General features: G+C 34.8%; 2 protein-coding genes across 4 annotated transcripts in view; both read right to left on the bottom strand.

Moving 5' to 3' along the window:
* Positions 1-21,711, bottom strand: part of LOC124360510 (neurobeachin-like protein 1) — a 545,778-nt gene that overhangs the window by 58,538 nt on the left and 465,529 nt on the right. The gene's annotated exons all lie outside the window — the stretch shown is intronic.
* Positions 19,517-21,351, bottom strand: LOC124360513 (cuticle protein 18.6-like). The gene is made up of 2 exons (XM_046814206.1): positions 21,267-21,351; positions 19,517-20,291 (listed from the first exon to the last, which is right to left on the bottom strand). The coding sequence occupies exons 1-2, from the start codon at positions 21,276-21,278 to the stop codon at positions 19,614-19,616; spliced, it is 690 nt and encodes a 229-aa protein (XP_046670162.1). The 5' UTR covers positions 21,279-21,351; the 3' UTR covers positions 19,517-19,613.

Below are 21,711 nucleotides of genomic sequence, written 5' to 3'. Positions count from 1 at the left end.
CTAAAATCGTATTATATATTATTTAGATGTTTACGTCAAAAAAATGTAGTATTTTGTGTAAGTACAAAACTTTTACGGGTTCTTACAATACACAAGAGCCAGCTGTAATGAGCATCTTTGCTATTTACACAATAGTTATAATGTTAACTATTTATACCTCGAACATTGTTTGATATTATGAAATTAAGGGTGGTACCTTATTTTAAATATTTGCGATTAATACGATTTCAAAAGCTTTTAGAGGTTTTTAAGTGTATACTTTTTTAATACTTAAATGATAAAATCTACAAAAAATAAACATTATACCTTTAAAATTAGACATCCCCCATAGATATGTGACCAAAAATAAGTGATAAAAGTGTTTGGGGATTAACATTACTGTTATGGGACTAAAATCGACATGGCCGCCAAAGACTCAATGGGACATCAGACCTATAATTGACCTAGATTTTCCGGCTCAGTCTTGTGAGTGATTAAATCTGGATTATTGCGGATTTTCTGCTACTTGCTCGCAACAATACTTTTAGATATACTAACACCTCCTGGTTTTCTTACATACATTGAAAATAATAGATTGTGCTAATGATTTGGGCTGGCAATCTTAATCATATATTATTATAGTCTGAAATAATTAACAATAATTATTTATAAAAATATCAAACTTAAACAAACATATTATTTTATTGTTCCACGTCTTTGAAAGAACGGGTTTTTAATATTCCTACCAGATTAGTCAGAAGAAAGGTAGATTTCACATGCGACTGTCATCTTAAAATGTTACACTAAACACTGAAATGTAATGCATTATTAGTTTATATAATTAATGTATACAATACAGATGGTAGAATAACTCCTAGGGCTGGCATGGTAATACACTCATAACACCTTTAAATATTAAAAAAAACATCATCATAAAAACTTAAAATAATGTTTCAGTTGATTACAAAAAAATTATATTTCATTGCATTTCAAATAAAATGTTTTGAAACAAGTTAAACTTGTTGGCTGAGCGCTAGCGAAACCTATTACACGAAGGGCAGGAAAAACGCTGTACATGTGCACGTCCGCACAATATATCGAGAATGAACTGATACATAATTACAATTTTACTTGAAGCTTCATTTATATAGGCAACATTGAGTTCAATGGTGGTGCACGTCACTCCGTGGAATCCGGCTGAGCGTTAGCACATACTCGTATATTTACATTGGTCTTATAGGTGACCATTGTAGTAACGTGAAAACATAATAATATATAAATCTATGAACAAATTGAGTAAATAATGCAAGTTTTAACATATGAAAGATTAACACATGTAGACTATGTACAAAATGCATACACTATCTGTTTACGACTTATATAATAGAGTGGAAATCCAATGTTAAAAGTCGGTCACAAGTTTTGCTTTTAGAGTATTATTGCGTTGTAGTACCTACCACATCAACGAAACTTTAATTATTAAAACACTGCTAGAAATCTAACTCAACGAACAAAAATGTGAAATGTATCACGTGGAAAGATGTTTCGAGAAAATCTTGACTGACGACTATACATTTTACATGGAATTTCATTTCTACATAGACAAGAATTAGTTCTATGATGGTGAATGTTAAAACCATGGGATTTACTTGAACGCCATTGAAGCCTATCTATCGCTCAGTAAGCTGACAGGGGATGTAACATTTATTTTCTGCATGGTTGATTGTCTGTCTATCTGTCCGCAGGACATCTCAAGAATGAAATAAACTATGGACATTTTGCGTGCAGTTTCAGCAAAGTCTGTTATGTCACGTAACATTGTTGTGGCCTGCTCATACCTTGTAAATATTTCTCAAATACTTTTACTTTGAGTTACTTTAATTTAAAAGTGAAGTCTTTTATTACCTCAAAACATAAAAGGATCGCACTGGCAAAAGTCGAAACAAAGTTAAAGTATCATAATCATAGTTTAAATTGGCATTTAAACTATTATTTAATTAAAACTTGCACTTTGACAGAGGTTTTTGAAATGTTCAATATTCTCAAGTGTATAATTATGGGTGAGTAGGATCAACATCCCTTCACTCGAAATAAGATGTTGATCGCTTCTTTGTCAAGTGATAAACTATTCGAATTGTTCTTTTATGTAGTCTAAAATCTACTGAGTACATTTCATGGCCTAAAGTTTGGACTGAAAATAATAATTATAAGGGTTGAAACAACCATAGTAAGTTTGTAAAACAATGTCAGTATTTTTTTAAATAGCCTAGTAGAAATAGTAGGAAGATATTGCAACTACAACAAATATTTCAAAATACCATCCGGCTGGTTTCTGAAGCTTGTTTGTTAAAGCAAGTGTTTTCCTCCAGCCACTGGAGCAATGAGTTCCCATGAATAAAGATCTGATTCTCCAGCTGTCATCTACTCTAGTTTACAGTAGCTACAGTATTAGTAGTCTGATACGCACTTTATTTGTCATTCACTAAAAGAAGAAACAACACTAAGCCAAGGACTGATCCCTGTCATTAGTCAAGAGTCAATTTACGATTGTATGCATGTATAGTACAGAAAAAACAATTTTGAACTAATGTTATGTATTATGAACAAAATATTTATATTCTTTAACACTCCTGAGAAACTCATACTCCGGATATATCGTAATACAAAGTTTTAATTCGACTAAAGAACTTTAATAGTAAATACATAAGATAAGAGTATATAAATTATCGTTGTATGGATGTGTGAACATAGCCATAAAAAATGTATTCTATTAATATGATTAAAACGTTTGCATTGCATTTAAGAACCAATAGAAATAAAAATAGCGTTTATATTTGTCAGGTCTCTATACCTATAACCCCTCACTACTGTTGCCTTTTCTAGTTGACAGTTCACTATTAAATCATCATAAAAATCATATTCTTCTAAAAGTAATCTCTAAATAATAAGGAGAGACCGAACCTTAACAATAAATATACATTTGTAGTGATATTGTGAACTTATTACATTTTATTTTAAGTAGCAACACAGAATGAAGATTAATACTTGTAAATAATAAATACATTACAGTATCTTTTTTAAAAGCGGATCCAGTTACAAATTGCTCTTGAGGACTCATGTCAAAGTAAGTTAGTTACATAATAATCTTAATAACCATAATTTCGAACATGCTTAATTAATAATTCGTAATTATTGTATAAGCTCAGTAGAGGTTGAGAAGAATCTCAAGTATTACGGTGCCCAGTGAGGTACTGTATAAATCTGACGCAGTAGCAGACTTGACTCCTGGAATCTGGGTCTACATCCGTCTGAAGAGATCCAAAAAAGTCAGCGACAAAGAATCTCAACACTTTTTGCATCGTTTCGACATCAGTGACAACTAGACTACAGAATCCAGTTTTTTCTAGATAAAGAGGTGTTTTTATTTACTCAGGTGTACAATTAAGTGCACTGCGATGTTTTGCACTAGGATCCAAAAGCACGGCGGTGCAACCAAATTTTCTACACATAACGTAGGTGGGAAGGGTATATTCAATTTGAATGTGGAGTTCAGCCCCATTCCATCTTACGCTTAGTGCAGCGTCTGAAAGTTTTAATTGAATCATTCTAAAGAATTTCTTTTAATACTCTTAGTATGGAATTATGATATCCTAGCAGATATCACTTCTGGCTGGTTTATACCTTCCAGTTGAACCTACCCCTGGGCACAGCAAAAACCGATGTGTCACTTAAATCTGTACAACCTGTCCAGGAGCGGCACATCACTAACAGCAAATGTCGAGATTCTGGGGTTCAAGGGCAGTTTGGTAGGTCTAGTCTATTGCGGGAGACGACTGTTTGTTCCTTAACCTCAGAGGTTCTTGCTAGCCTCAACAAGGGTGTGCCTCCCCCTGCGTACTTTGACTGAAGAGGCTGGTTCAGAGCTGGCCTCCCCTTCTTCCGGAGAGACATGACTGAGATTAGTGCCCTAATTCTTGCTCATGGATCTCGATAACCTTACCCATCCTGAATATCCTGTCACTCAGGAAGCAGCACAAAGGTTCTTATAGGACTAAGTGCAATTTAAAAGCTTCTTGTCCTAAAAGAAAAAAAAAATATGATACTTTTATTTTGTTCGACTTTTGCCTATACTATCCTTTTATTGTTTGAGGTAACAAAAGACTTAATTTTTATATAACTACATAATATTATGAGGTTGATTATTTATATGATAATTCTATAACAAACAGTTCTATGTATAAAAATGTCAAAAGTCTGGATATGGGTTGAAAAAGTAATTACATTCGACAAAATGTCTAGTTATGTATAATTTATATATAATAAACGCTGGATATAATATACAGGATGTTTCGGAAATATTTATAAAGATCGTTCCTGTATTTATAATAAACTAATTTTTACCAACAGTTGGATTTTACTGTATAAATACAGTAATTATAACTCTCAATTTCTTAATGTTGAGTTCATCTTCATGTCACCTTCCACTTAGTGCAACGTGGGAAATCTGGCAATCTGAGGCTGGGTGTCTCTGATGTCTAAACAATGCAAAGAATTAGTTTTGAATTTCTTCGCCGCTGACTTTTGTGAAACTCTTGAGACGGACGTGGACTCCAGATTCTAAGAGTCTAGTCTGAGACTGCGTCAATTTTCAGTCGCTGTACTAAGCGGGAGTTAGTATAAAGGAGCTGAACTCGAATTTCGAACTGACATGATGTTATTTTGCTCAACCTTAAGTCGTGTCCACTCTAATAACTGATTATGAAACAGATAGAAATATTGATAAACGTTAATTTATATCATATTTAAAAACTGAACCATCCACACGTAGTATTGAGAGTGTTGCTTATAAGACATCTAGAAGGTTTGATCGTCAGAAAAGTACACACAAATGTACAATTCAAAAACTCTCCAAAGCTAAAAGCTGAAATATAAGTTAAGGTGTTTTCTTTGTACCGCACTGCACTTGTTGAACACATTTAAAATTGTGTGACCCCGTGATTTACCAGTTAGAGAGTATGTAGGTCTCGGCTATAGAGGTCACGTATTTACTTAATAACAACCCTATTGAATAACAACCGTGTGCTTAAAATACCAATGCATGATTTAAATGTTAATATGTGTGGTTATTAAGAAAGAAAACAATTTGATTCGTTTAAATCTTCTCGTTACTCGCCATTATTTAAACCACATATCAAAAGAACGTTCCATGTGCTGAAGGAAGAAATGAATGACATAAACCTAATTGCTAACCGGTTCGATCTGCCTTAGTAGTATCATCTGGCCGGACATTGGCGGTTAAATATATACTTAAAAGATTGTGTACAAAAAGTTTAATTGAACCATAAACCGTAAAATTGCTATCAACATTGTATGAGTCTAAAATATATATCACAGTTATCTCTGCAATATACCTTCAGGCAATATAAACATATATAAAGGCGGAATGCATTTATGAATATATTATGTGCACTTTTTGGTACGCTTAATTGTACGAATAATATATATATATATATATATATATATATATATATATATATATATATATATATATATATATATATATATATATAATATAGACTTTTAAGGGCCTGAGAGTCACAACTTGAAGTGCGAGGTATGATCTGGCGGTTCGCTAACTAACACCAAACATATCAGATCCTAGACGAGAACTCGGGATAAACGTAGCCTACCCGGAGTTGTAAGCACAATGTTAGTAATGTTATATGTAATGTTAATTTAAGTTGTCACGTAGAACACGTGTCTGAATTAACCATCACAGTTTCATCTACAAATTTTAAGTACTAAGATAAAATTTACCAAATAAGACGTAAGTTTAAGTTATAGAAGAAGTCTAAGAATTAAAATATATTGGCATAGTAGGATGGTAGTTTTTTTGTATGTTGATCATTAAGCGCGGCGCTGTTAAATTTTTGAATGATTTAATATGATTTTGTTCATCTGAACCAACTAGTTCTAGCAATTTTAATTTGGACCAGAATTGCTTTAACATTTCCTCTGAAATCGATTAAGGATACAGATGTGTATGGCTTCTTACATCCTGTTCTGTAAAGATCGGAATGTCTTCTACTTTGTGTTTTTATTCGTCTCGTTAAACATATAATATAGCACTCTGGCATTCAGTTACTTATCGATCTTAGCACCCCCTCCCCTCGCCCCACACCACGCCATCAGTTACGTAACGGCCACACGTAAATGTTGTCAGACCAATGTTAACCACTGTCGATGAGACGTTAGGCTCTGTAATGAAGGTGTCGCGCCTCTATCACATTTGAATCACAACTCTTGCAAATGTCTTCCCATAAACACTGCCAACTGTTACTTGCTCCGCTTCGCCGCTAGCAGATTAGCATAAACGAGGGCGAGATCTGGTTATCGGAGAAGGAGACCATCCGCGATCCTCGCCCGCTGGAAATGCCAAGGATCCGAGGAGCCTAAACCGGCGACCGAGATGTAGACGCTACCGGCCCGTAAAGGTTACGGCGACATCTACGCGTCGTCCCTCACTAGGGGACAATTCGACGACTCTACATTTCGTCCGCGAATGGGACATTTACGGCCGGGATACATGAAAACGGACGCGTTCGCATCCCGAACACAAACAAACGCGCTTGACAATCGGCAATGCTGACATTGTGCTGTCGTCTCGATGTTCCTATGTTTTTCGTAACGATCGATTCACAGTGAACGTTGTACAATAGTAAATGATTGCTGTCTCAACAGACTCTGGTGGTTTATATGCGCCCAATATGAGGTCACTTCGAGCCCTAGCAAGGTTGTACAGACTCTCGACAAATCCTCCATTCTCCATTGTACTTCACTGTGGTATTGTGCATACAAAATCGGTCTATTGAGTTCATGGTGGCATTTACGGAATAGTTATACATACCTGTTATACCTCTAAGGTATAATGGACCATTGTACTGATACCGGCTGTTTCATATTTTGTTTGCATTGTTATTGTATTAAACGATGATACGAGATATAACTGCAGAATACAACAAGAGTCGTGTACCAACCTTAGGACTACCGGAGTAGCAGCAAGGTGTCACTGTGTTCTTAAAACGTCCTATCACTGTAAACATAATTTTATTTAATAAATTCATTACTAGCATGATTATTACCAGTTGGTTTGGCAATGAGGTAAATTATTTAATTGTGTTCTATATGTTTATCTGAAAAGTGTTGTTCAAATGATTGTGTGATACAAAATATTTTCTGTGTCATTTTACTCAGTAGATTTAATGTAAACAAATAACAAAGATAAAGGCATTTTTATTATTTTAATATTATTTTTGGACATAGTTTTACAGAAATTTGACATAAACATTTGAAATTTTGATATTTTATTTTTATCATTGTAGCTATTCATTGTAGTATATGGATTAAGAACCATTGCACATGATGTATAAATGAACAAATTTTGTACATATAATTTTGAAATTTCAATGGAAAACAGTAAAAGTTCTCAGTCTAAGTTTCGCAATTGGAGAATTTATACTCTAGTCTCTGAAATCAAAATTTCCAGGGTGATGCGTATCAAATATGCAAAACTAAATCTTGTTCATGATGTTTTTAATTTTTGGATCTTTTTAAAATGAATCTTTACCCAGGTAACTATCTCATTTAAGTAACTAACAGACAACCTCAGCGTTTTAAGGTTTGTTCTGGGGTACAATTTTCTATGATATCTAAAAGTGATTTTAATCTCCTGAATTTCGATGTGCCAATTCAGACTTCGAGAGTTATTAACATTACGGGAGTATAATGGTAAGATAATAATTGTTGAATTGTAAATCGTATCTAAAGGTCACGAATCTCTTGGCTCATGACGGATCAGACGAATTGATCACACCATACCATAAGATTAACCACATTAGTAATAATAATGATTTTCAAAGTTTGATTCTATCTTTCAGCATACATTGGTTGTATCCCCACTATGTATCTCTTCAACTCCGTAAATATGCCAAACCTGTCTTCACAAGGAAATCTTCTTTATGCCCTCAGAGATCGGTTTGACAAAGAACTAGATGCTCTCGAAGCTGATGGAATCATTTTACCGGTGGAAGTACGTGATTGGAGATCTCCTTTAGTTGTATTTCCAAAACCAGATGAAGGAATTATGTGTTGATAACAAGTGAGGAACGAAAGCAACGAAAGGTTACTACAAGAGAACTGTCCTATCAGATGTATAGATGACATATTTAACAGTGTCTGTAATTCCAAATTCTTTTGTAAACTTGATTTATACGAGGCCTACTTCATTTTAGAGTCGTCTAGGATAGTAGTAGTTCAAATCAAAACTATTTTAATCTACAGAGGACATAAACAAATTTAGTTTTTGAATCGAAACAGCGCCTGCTGAATTTCATCGAATTCTTTCACGATTTTTCAAAGGACTTCCCAAATCGGAGCCTATTTTTATGAAAATTGTGTACGGAACTACTCTTGAAGAATGAAAAGAAAAGCTCCAAAGACTTTGCCTTCAAAAGCTTATTGATTTCGACCAACAACAGAAAAGGTCAGTATTAATTTTTAAAAGGCCGAGTAGAGCGTGTAGAATATGACAACATCCCATCAATTGTATCTAGGTCTTCCAATATATTATTGTAAATTTATTCCAGACTTTTCAGTCACTTCAATCTACAACGCCAGAGATGGCTGCAGGACGTTTTTAGTTACAAGACTATGTCTAAAATAAACGGGGGGGGGGGGGAGTGTTACATCTCTAAGTATGTAACATTGTACTAATTTCAGCTGTTTTATATTTTGTTTACATGATGGTTAGTCTTAGTAAAAAATATTCTATCACTGCAAAATATATAATATTATTTGTTCAATTCTTATACCTTCTCAATACTTATATCTAATACAATATTATCTTCACCGAACATGATTCTCAAAGGTCAAAACTATCTAAACTACCTCCATTTTCCAGTATTTTGTATCTATCTATGTATATAACGCGCCTTGTGGTTAGACAGTTTCCTAAGATAACACTGGTATTACAGTTTTAACTGATATAAATTATTAATTGCCAAATGGCCAGGCTCATGATGACGACATGACGGTCGGTTATGCTTACTGCTCCGCTGAGCGCCCAGGACCCCGCCACGTGCCCGGCCCACGACATGGGCTTGTCTCCGCATATCTGACTGTTACTGGGGTCCTGTCGTTGTACAATGGCCACATTTGGCTTCTCCGGCTATCTTACTATTACAGCACAGGACAGTTGACCCAAACTAGTTGACTTGATTGTCTCTTTCAATGATACTCATCAGGTCTCTTATGAAACGGCCTCCTGGAGAAGTTACGTTAATAGCAATCAGTAGGATCGTGATTAACATAATGTGCTGTGGCGTCTTATTATAATATAAAGACGAACCTAAAAGCGTATTAATACATACTTTACATAGTGGATTTCAGCGTACTATACAAAGAGCACTTTTTTAAAAGTCATTAATTCGACAACAAAATCGCAAGATTATAATATGTACAAAGTAATTACATTGTGATGACTATTTTCCAGCAATCTTCAAAAATATTGTATAAATTTAATAATGTATTCATTAATGAATACATTATTAAATATAAATATATTATTATTATTATATATTATATTAATATAATATATTATATTATAATATATATTAATGAATACAATTATATATATATATATATATATATATATATATATATATATATATATATATATATATATATATAATTGTATATATATATAAAATTATAATTAATACTATAATATACTATATATTAATATTATAATATATATTAATGAATACAATTATATATATATATATATATATATATATATATATATATATATATATATATAATTGTATATATATAAAATTATAATTAATACATTATTAAATTATTTAAATAAAATAATTATATTACACCCTATATGTCTTAGTATTTACAATGCAACCAAGGTTTATTTTTTTTATTATGTATAATACACAATATTTACACACACACGCACGCACGCACGCACGCACACACACACGCACACACACACACACACACACACACACACACACACCCATATATGTATACAATTTTAATAAGTAGTTTTATAAAGGAACAAAAGTATTATTCTTATACCTACCATTATATGCTACTAGAACAAGTCAAAATATACTATTGATAAGTTTAAAATACGAGTGGCACAACTAAAAAATTACATATATATATATATATATATATATATATATATATTTTTTTTTATTATTGTATTATTTATCTCACTCCAAGTTAAAAAAAAAAAAAACATGAGCACAAACAATGTTTGATAGTCATTCAAGCTGAGCAGTGAGTCAGGAACTCGTTCATCGTTTTAATTGATATCTCTGCAAGCCATTTTCGCAGCATTGTCTTCAGCACCTTAACATTATGTGTCTCCGTAGAAAGTAGATTCAATCTACTTTGTCCCCCCGCACATGAAGGTTTCCTTTTCAAATAGTGTAGTTCTGTGGGATGGACCAATTAAGTCTTCTGCCATTTCGTGTAGGCCGTACATGGAATTATTTGTTTTTTGGTAAATCAAAATTGCAGATACAAGAAATTACATCAAGTATATACGGGAATGTATCGATTCTTGTGTCTATACAGCTGTCATATGGCAGCAAGTTAGCTATGATTCTCAGAGTTTTCGTCTGTAGAACCATGACTCTGCAGATTTTGACAAGAGTTGTTTCCCCTTAGGACTATACCATTTGACATTTTTGAATGGTATGTATATATACCATACTGATGTGTGTGTGTGTATATATACATATATACCATACTGTATATATGGAATCATATATATATATATATATATATATATATATATATATATATATATATATATATATATTACCTTCATTGAACACTAGGTCATTACTTTCGTAGTATTGCTGGGCCAAGCTGACTGAAGTAAATGTGTTAATTTCGAATTGCTCTGTTGATCTGTTTCTGGATAAAAGAACTTTATTATCCGCATAAATAATAGGATAACTGTAGTGATAAAAGTGAATGAGGCAGGTCTGATATAAATCAAACAAATAATATTGGGCTTATTACAGAGCCTTGGGTACTCTTTTTTTAATATGTGATGGAGCCAGTGTTCCAGTTTTGACCCTGGATTGTTTAATCATTACTATTTGTTCTCTATCACTTAAATAGCTGCAAAACGATTAGGGCAGTGAGTCTAGTGTCAAGATGATATGTGAATATTAGTAGTCCAGGCAATCAAACGCCTTGTCAGGTCTACGAAGATATTGGTTATTGTATTTTCAATAAGTCAATACTGTCAATTAAGTGCTCAACCAAGTCAATAATAGCAGTAATAGTTGATTTTCCAGCAAGGAAACCATACAGTCTTTCAGAAAGAAGTATATTGTATTTTATTTCAAACATAGGGTCTAAGATGATTGAGATGCCTGATTTGGAGACAGTTTGTACTTAAGAGATGGGTCCGAATTTCTTGAGTTTATGTTTATTTTCTTGCTTGAAAAAAGGACACACCTTATAAGTTTTTAAATTTGAAAGAAAAATCCCTTGGCGCTCATCAAGATTAAAAGCGTAATTCTTATCATCCACCTACAGATAAAAACCAACAATACAATAATAGATTACACACTGCTCACTCATAACAAACACATTAACTCATAGCCCATTGTTAAAGCATTGCTTGCAGTCTATATTGTTTAGAAAATATTTTGTAATTGTGCGGAAACTCAAGAATAAATTTTGGGCGTCGGAAAAATACACGGAACTATTTTACGTAACGGATTTGGCGATAATACCTAACAGTAGTTCATATAATAATTAGTTTATAATTGTTTATAATCATATGATAATTCAGTTTTCATATTGGCTGAACCGCAATACAGATTGCCCAAGGAGCGGCTCGGCGTATGCGCGCTGCGGCATCCTCATGTTTCCACCATCTGTTCTACTTATCATTGGCGGAAAAAAGGCGAAGATCCAGACCAGACGACGTGTGTTTGGGCGAGGCTGCATTTATCAGGGGAAGCTATAAAACACCGAGCCAACAGAACAGGGCAAACCGGCAATAAGAAGACGCTCAAGTACATAAATAAATGAGGAGACCTTGGCATTCGATGCTGTGGGAGTCACAATGGAAGGTATGGTCAGTATAGATTGCTGCAACGTGTCTAGGTAGATATGCGAGACGATGACAGTAGCACTATCACAGACAACTACTGGACAACGAGAAGTATGGTGACAAATAAAAAAGACTTATTTTGTAGGATAAGTGTAATTTTAGCAAAGACGTCATTAAGACTGTCACTAGTAAGCTAGAGATTTAGTAACGTTAAATCATCACTAACAACAATGCAGGGTTTTAAACGTAAACTAATATATCAGTAAAAAAGAAACCTTTCCAACACACAGTGCTGGAACATTTTTATTGTTGAAATTACACCATTGAAAATGGTAGATGCCGCGTATAGTTAAACGTCTAATTGAAAAATACCCTCTTATTTGGATTAAATATGTACATTGTTTTGAATTTTGCATTGAGTCGGCTTTGGTAGAAAACTCAATTTCCGTTTGTTCTGGTGATCACATGATACTGGCCGAAACGACTAATCTCATACAATATTCACATTTTGCATTAATATTTGGGTAGAAATCCATTTTAGTGACGTTTCCCATGAGTAGTACTTTAAAATGTCAAAGTTTTTGATGACGTTTTATCGCATTGATAGTGTAGCGGCAACACAAGTTATCGCTCATAACATTTTAGTTGCATACTACACAAAGAGTGAGTGAGCTAAACCATAAGTGTGTGTTTTTAGTAAATAATTGAGTAGCAGTGCACCACAAATATATAACAAACATTTACTTGCTATATAGTAAATATTCGTAATATGTGTGTGCTTTTGCCTCCACAGATGGCACTGGTGCAAGTCGATATCCATTGTCGATCAGTCGAAGCTTGATGTACAATATAAAAGAAACCTCGGTTTTGCATTGACTTTACATAAATATTAACCTAGTTGTATCGTTTCATACAAGCAAAAAAAGACTAGCAACTTTACTATGGACTATTTAGTATGAGGAAATATAAACGTTTTGAATGATAAAATTTCTTTGTATATCCTTAATAATATCCAAAACTGTAACAAATGGTAAAAGTGCATAATAATATTAGGAAAATATATTTTTAAAAAGTATATATATTTTTTACGGGAATTTATACATTTAAATGTTTTATTATGATAAGATTAATATGAATCGAATAAAAAGCGTGAGTAATGTATGCTCGTTTTGTTTTTAAGATATGGAAATTATTATGAAGCGTCGAGTAGGCGAAAGATAATTTTACACATCTTGTTATACAATTATTAGAGCGAATTATTATTAGTTTCAAAACCGATAGCTGAATAGTTCAGAAAACTATCGAATATTTCATGGAAATCAAACGAGTCTCCAGCTAAGCTAATGAGTTGTTTCCGTGAAGCGTGACAGCGCAGCTGCATGGATGTGTCATGGAAATCACGGGAAAATGTCGCGTAACTCTTAGTTATCTACTGTTAAAAAAAATGTTTGTTTAACATTACTAATAAGCGAGTTACTAAGTCATTTTCTAAACGCCATTTATCGCGACTTCAACTGGAAACCCACAAGTTGTTGTCGACCCCAATAACAAGATTGACGGCATGTTTTTTTAACATTAACCATATAACCTTTAACCATTCCACAGTAATCAACGTAAAATTCTCAATCTCTTTCAGAGTACACTACCTAACATCGACACCGTCCTGTCGAAACAATCTGCTCTCTGACCGACATTATGTAATTGATCATGAAGCTGTGGAACTCTATAATTTATATATATATAGAACATGGCTTACATAACCCCAGAACATGAAGGTAGCTTATTGAGCGGGTAATGTGTAAACTTGTCTCCATGGGGAAAAATAAAATCAGGAAAAATGAGGTAAACTGAGATGAAACCATAAAATACCAAAGACTATCTTAGAACACTGTCAACCGGTTTCTTGACATTTCGTGTCCGGTACTCTGCATTACCTTATTTATTTTAATGTCCTGTATGATCCTTGACACTTTATGTTGCATTTACAATGAAGACATCAAAGGTACAACCAGTTTTACTGATGCATTTAATGCGACTGCACTGCGATCCTGTTAGTTGTTGCTTTTAAATTTAATCATACGTTAAATAATGTAATGCAATGTACGTATTTTGTACATGTGTACAATTAATGAAAACTCACACAGTATCATTCTAATAGAATGTATATAAACACTATACATAACAATTTAGTTATCTATGACTCTCACCTTGTGGATAAAAACATTACATGTGTAATCGCAATTATTGGCCATTCTACAAGACAAATGTAATTACATAGTTTGTAAATATTATATTAGACAGTAAGTATTTTATATTTACAGAGTTTTACAAACAACCCTGTAATTTCAAAATTTCAAAATATCTACTATTCATACCAGCATTTCCATAAAAAAGTTAAAAGGTAAGAACATTTCTCAAATACTGAAAATATACATATTACACTTCTATTCTAATTTATACAACTGTTGGGTTTGGGTTTAGAGGATTTTATTGTTCCAACAAATTGTCACTTATATTAAATTCAAATTAGTTTTCCAAAGAAAATAATAGTTTTATAATGCTGGAACTTCCCAGATATTCTACCAATTGTATTGAGTGAAATACTGGCGGTTCTACTTTATATTTGTAGAGGTAGCTGTAAATAATTTACGCTCATCATGAATTAAATTTTGAAAGAAAAAAAAACAACAATCTAGGTTTTAATATGGAAGTTGATTTCAAAATTGCAAAAACACTCTTTGGAATAACTAAAGAAAGGTCCATCAAAACCAGCCTATTTTATGTAACAGATTTTCTTAGCACGGAAGCAAGGTAAAGTGATATATGCGGAATAAACACGAAGAAGCTCGCTGTGTGACATTTAACCGACACTAATTGAGGACGATAGATCCTGGGAGTATGTAGGGCAGTGCAGTGGGCGGCGCAGCGTACAGTGCGGCTAGAGTAGTCCAGCACCGGGTCTCGTCCTGCACTCTGACAGCTCTATCATCAGCTGATAACCAAACACGTCTAATTTGATATCCTTGACATTTGGTTGGCGGGAAATGTCACAGACGAGTCCTGGACGCCGCGGGACCAAAACGGGAGAAGAATGCGAGTCGGTGGGCGACCCGCGGCTGGCCTGCCACACACCAATGAATACAAACCTTATAAGAAGCGCAAAGCTTATGGAGAATAGTCTGCCAAGTTGGTTTCCCGCCAAAACGAGCTTAGCGCGTCCGCCGCTAGGAGCGCTTGTTTCCCCCTCTTTCCCTCTCGCTCTAGCTTGTTCTCTCTCTCTGTCTAACTGGCCGCGCGCTGTCTTCTCATTCGCTCCCGCTCTGTCTTCTGACTCACTCTAGCTCGCCACGCCACGAGCGCCCTTCACGCTGCCTAGCGGTGGACGCGCTAAGCTTGCCAAATTCAAATAAAAATTGGCAGACTTTTTTAACATTGGCTTTGCGCTTCTTATAAGGTTTGTATTCATTGCACACACCCGGTCATCGGCACAATACTGTTGATCCTTGTGTGAATCATCTGATATCCGAGCTCTGTCTACGCTTTGTTACGCGATCGATAATGGGATGACATTTTTTACCCTAAAAATTCCAAAATAGTAATTTAATAAGTATGTTGAAGGTTATACATTCATATCTCAATCTGTTTAGAATATATGTATAGGCGTATCAGGTCTTAATTTACACCCTAAGATGTAAGGGGTTGTTTGGCCATTATTTTGCTAGGATCGTCGTAGAGATGATTTCATGTCATTTTGATGTTCATGTCCTTGTGTTTCTTTTGAATTTACTTTTGAAATGACATGTCACAAGATAGGGGTTGCAATTGGAACATTTGAAGTGATCCCTTTAAAAAGGGGGTGCAATATGTTTTACCGCCAAAAAGTTCAAAAAGTATTTCAATATGCATATTTGGTTACCTTGGACTGACGACCCAATAGCTAAGCAAGTGTACCTGACTGAAGTCTTAACTTCTTCTTATGATGCTATAATGCACAATTGTTGTTATACGTGTATAATACTAATATCAATCGTGTACACGATCTCCTGGTGGGACAGTGAGATATTTCCACATCTTTATCAACGGTATGGAACTAAACTTTTTTATACAGAAGGAATTTTAATATTGCATAATACGATCTCACCGTATTTATAAGTCTGGCCAGTGAAATAAATAAATATCACTCAGCTAATTTTAAATTATTAACACCCAAGTACATCTTGATGTAAAGGTCAGTTAGCCAGAAACGGCACAAAAAACTGTCCCTACTCACTTTATTTAACGATCAAAACGTAATTTCGCAAAAACGACAGGGCGCTGTGTGTCGGTATGCGTTCACTACCCGACCTCATATATCAGGGTGTCGGTGACACGACAAGGACGACAGGGGACATCCGGGACACCGGCTGCAGACAGACAGACAGACATCAGCTGATCTGGTGTTCTCACCTGGCCCGCGGCCGCGGGAGGCGCAGGCAGCAAGGCGAGCCACACAATTACCGAAATCCCGATTAATGACATTCCTCCCGGAGCAGGAACGGTTATCATTTCTGCAACTGTTCGTGTATTTGGAGCAACGCTATTTTTCACCGACTGAAATGTCATCGGTGAGCATGTGTAGTAGATATATGATGATCACAGGTTCACGAGGCTAACAGCTTGGTCTCAAGTTCTGTTATTTGGTAACTAATATATTTATAAATGTTGATTACATACTCAATGTAGTCCAATATATATATATATATATATATATATATATATATATATATATATATATATATATATATATATATATATATCCTGTTTCTTCCTTGGCGATACAGTAATGTTAACAACAGTGAATACAACAGTATATAGCTTAGCGAAAAGGAGAATTAGACAATTTAAATGATAAAATAAAATGGGACTCCTATACAGAAACTAGCCGCTATTGCTATAAGAACATGACGCATACGTACGCTGCTGGAACCACACAGCTCGGTTAAGCTTCTCTACGGGACATACCTGGAAAAATTGTAATAAATTAGTAAAAGTTAAGTCAAGTATATATTCACTTATGAGATAGTTCTCCAAGTTTAACTGGAACATATGAAGTGTACGAATGGACAAAATCAGTGTAGTTTTTGCTCATACTGTAAAATTCACAATATTTATTCTCGCATTGACTTGAAAAATCCTGGAACATACATGAATATACACGGTGTAAATTAAGTCCTGATATGCTAGATATATTCCAATTGGATTGAGATATCGATGTACAATCTTCACCATACCTATTAAAATTCTTTTTGAACTTTTTGGAGGGTGCAAATATTTCACCCCCTTATTTTAAAAAGGGTTAGAGTGGATCACTTTACATTTTCAAATTGCAACCCCTGTCTTGTCTCATGTAATTTTAAAGGAATATAATGAAAACACAATGACATGAATTAAACATGTCTACCACACTCCTACAAAGTTATGGACAAATAATCCCTTAAATTGTAATGCCACCTAGAAAAATACACCTCTTACCACAATTAATTATGCACATCAGAAACATTAGAGCTGAGCCCCTCAAAGTCTTACTAAAAGATTTCACGCATGCATTGTGTTAATATGCGCAAGAAATTGGAATTTTCCTTACAGATTAATACTTTTTGCACCCATACATTTTGCTAGAAACGGCGTAGAGGTGTTTACCAAAAAAGTAAATGTTGTGTTTATAACTTTATACTTTTTGGACTGGATAATTCTGGACTGTTTTTAAATTTTTTACATTCTCGTAAACAGTTTTTTTTTAATCTTTGTCCACTCTAAATCTATAAGAAACAGTATATGGTTTATTAGTACTAAATAAATTATATTATGTCATCGAGGTTCGTTGTGTTATGTTAGTGCCCGGTCCCTCTTCTTTTTATGTAAATGTACTTATATGTTCCAGGTAATGTAAATATTCCGTGTCACAATGTAAAAGAAATTTAATTTAAAGTACCTTAATTGTTAACAATCTTGTTCATTAAAATTTACGACAATGTTTGAAGTATATCCTCAATACATTAAATGGTATAAAATAGTCACTGGCACAGTGTATAAGAAAGATCAAACAATACTAGTCATTTCTGTCTTTAGTACACTACTACCACTCGGAAACCTATATCACAAATTTCTTGAGAGTTATGGAATATACATATATTTAATTCTGAAATTTGTGATAAACATAAAAGAAGTAGCCTATCAATATTCATAGATTCGAAATTAGCCTCACTGATTCTCCATTCGATCACATGTATTTTGGGCTATCAAAACACACACACACACACACACACACACACACACACACACACACACACACACACACACACACACACACACACACGCACGCACGCACGCACGCACGCACGCACGCACGCACGCACGCACGCACGCACGCACGCACACACACACACAGACAGACATACCCATACCCACCGTATTTTTAACGTGAGAAAAACAATTTTGTGACATTCGCCGTGTGAAATTTATTAGGATTACAGTTTACTGCAGCGCTCTATATGTTATAACTGAAATACATGTAATCGAATGGAGAATCATTGAGACCAATATTGAGACTATTAATGGCGTGAAGCTTACGTTGATACTTATTTTACGTTAATTACAACTTTCTGATTTCAAATATCCATTGATAAGAAGACAGTCATTTTATTTCGTTCAGAATTTTTAAAATTGTTGATTATATTCAGTAAATCACTGTTAACCTCTTAACTGCAAATTGTTTGGGCTAAGTTGGAAATCTAGAATTTGAAATTCATAGGTTCAACTTTAAATTCCTTATCTCAATGCTCAAGACAAGAAAGACAAGAGTTTTGTACGCGCTTTTATGTAAAGTTGTTGAAAGTCACTCACAATATCGAAGGAACAACAAGTGAACTTTGAGCGGCATTTAGTTTTTATTTACACTTCGTATTGCCGCATTTTACCGTCCATGTCCATTTCAACGTAAAGACAATCTCCAGACAAGCTTTCTAAATATTTTCTACCTCATCAGTATCCATGTTTGCTGTATAAATGAGGTTGAGTAAATGGTTAATATATTGAGAGTATCGAAGCATTTTTTTAAACACACCACAACAAAGTATATTTGGCATAAATAACTATGTTTAGGAATAAAATTCACATGAATATAAAAACCACAAAACATAATAGATATTAAACATATAAATATAAAATGAATAGTAGTAACCGAGAAAGATTTTAAAATATTGATAATTTTTCCAAACCGTCAGTCAGAATCATCTTACCACGAATTCAGTGGACACCTGAACAGAATGTTTGTTTGCTACCAGCGTTATATAAAATTGTTATGTGAAATGAACACAGGGAAAATTGATTGTAGGACAAAACTTAGCTTACAGATTTTATTTAACAGCGAAAAAAGAAGAACATAAAATAAGGTACAGGAAACAGGTAACAGTCAACAAGAACAAAGATAGAAGTTAAATTAGTAGTATCGGGAGGGGTAAGCTGGGCCAGAGTAACTGGCATATGAGGGGGTGGCGTAAGAGGCGGCTCTGTAGGTCTGGGTAGGGTAGGAAGGAACAGAGTACGTGGGGGCGGCATACGTGGGAGTGGGGACGGAAGCGGTGGTGTAAGCTTGGACAGGAGCGGAGTACCTCGCCACAGGGGCGGTGTACCTCGCCACGGGGGCGGTGTACCTCGCCACAGGGGCGGTGTAGATGGGAGCCGAGTAGGCTACGGGGACGGCAGACACCCTGCGGGCAGGAGGGGAGGGGTGAGCACCAGCATCCTTGCGTACTACGGCGTTGAACCCGTTGTGAGGGTCGGCGGAGTACTCGACAGTCCTGGTGGAGCCGTCAGGTTCCTGCAGGCTGTAGGATCCCTGGACGACGTCACCGTCGCGGCTCTCGTGTTGGCTCTTGATGTCGCCGGTGTGAGTATCCTGCACGTTGTAGGCGAAACTGTACTGGGGGTTAGGGTCGTACTCGTCAACCCTAGCGACTTGGGCGGGGGCGGCGTACGTCGGCTGGTAGGCAGCAGTGTATTGACGGGGGTAGTTCTGGGCGGGAGCTGTGAAGGTGGCTACTGTCGGGACCGCCAGGGCGGGGGCGTCCAAGTAACCGGCATGTACAGTTGCCAAGCAGGCGGCTACTACAGTCAACTGGACATGACAACGTTCCTGACATTAACTTTAGGATATGGAATCACTTACCGAATACAACTAGTTCTATTTTAAATTAATGTTTTTAAATAAGCAGACTACAGGTTTACAATAATTATTCAAATAAAATTATCCACTACTATACAACTTCCGTTTTGTTTATTTTTATATTATTAATCTGATAAACTCTTTATTAAAATAAAAATAATAAAAATATTGAATTGATTTCATTTAAAAAATCATGTTCTATAATTTACACAGATAAAAAATGAACGTGCCTATATATATATCATACATCACATGTTTTATACTTTAGGATCAAAATATTTTTATTACTTTGTAATAAAACATTACAATATGAATAAAGAGCCACATGGGACAAATCCTGGCTAAGAGTTATTAAATCATAAATCAAAAAGGGGCCGCAATAAAAACCAACCGATTTAAAATTGAGAAAAATATTTAAAATTGGGTATAAAATAAAAAATAGCATAATGTTATGGCGGAAAATGCTACAACTAACGGAAGATTCATAATTTAAAAACTGTCAGAACTCGATAAAATGATACACAACACAGCGCGGCCCCGATGTTTCATTATTACCCATATCGTGTAATAAATTCAAACTCTTTTGACACCATTATATTAAATGTACATCGAAAAGACAAAATCGCTTTGAAAATGACAGTATAATCAAAGAATGCTTTCGTCTGGCTAAGTAGGTATCGTATCTTTACAAATTTGTCAACTATATACTTTATAAATAGATTACTTGAAAACCAATTTGGATAGCTTCCTGCCTCCTGGATTAAACTGTACAAATCGAATAACGAAAACTTTCCGCAATAAAATTACCATGATTGTTATTTAATCCTATATTTGAAATTAAATAAAATTCAAATATTTTGTTAAAATTGAATGTTATTAAAACAAGATTTTGAACACTATTGTATATGGACTGTGCACTATACTTGCCAGATAAGCCATGGTGGAGAACGCTGGTGTGCTAGTGACAATGTACCCAGCTCATGTGATACGTATATATACTTGTGCGAGTACATGCTCTGATTGTGTCGCTCGCTACCTCACCTCGACCTGCAGTATCAAACAACATCGCCCCCGGCCACGCTATAGCCGCCAGCAGCTTCCGCACCGTACCTCACGTCAAGTCTTCTATGTTTCAATAACTGAATAATCGATTTAAGATGTCCAGGTAGTTGCCAAACATGAACCATACACACGAGGATTAGTGTAAGGTGTGTTTATTTACACGATAATCATTTGAATGTTTGAATAATAATGAAGTTTGAATAACACAGACCATGATGATCTGGCTAAGCCATATGACTAATAGGAGTTTTTTCAGAGTGCTTAATTTGGAGAAAGAAAAATGATTAGTAGGTTTAATTTCAACCAGGGT

The sequence above is a fragment of the Homalodisca vitripennis genome, chromosome 4, assembly GCF_021130785.1.
Source record: "Homalodisca vitripennis isolate AUS2020 chromosome 4, UT_GWSS_2.1, whole genome shotgun sequence".
Classification (NCBI taxonomy): domain Eukaryota; kingdom Metazoa; phylum Arthropoda; class Insecta; order Hemiptera; family Cicadellidae; genus Homalodisca; species Homalodisca vitripennis.
Note: the sequence above shows the minus strand (reverse complement) of the source record. Positions and strands in the feature narration are given on the sequence as shown.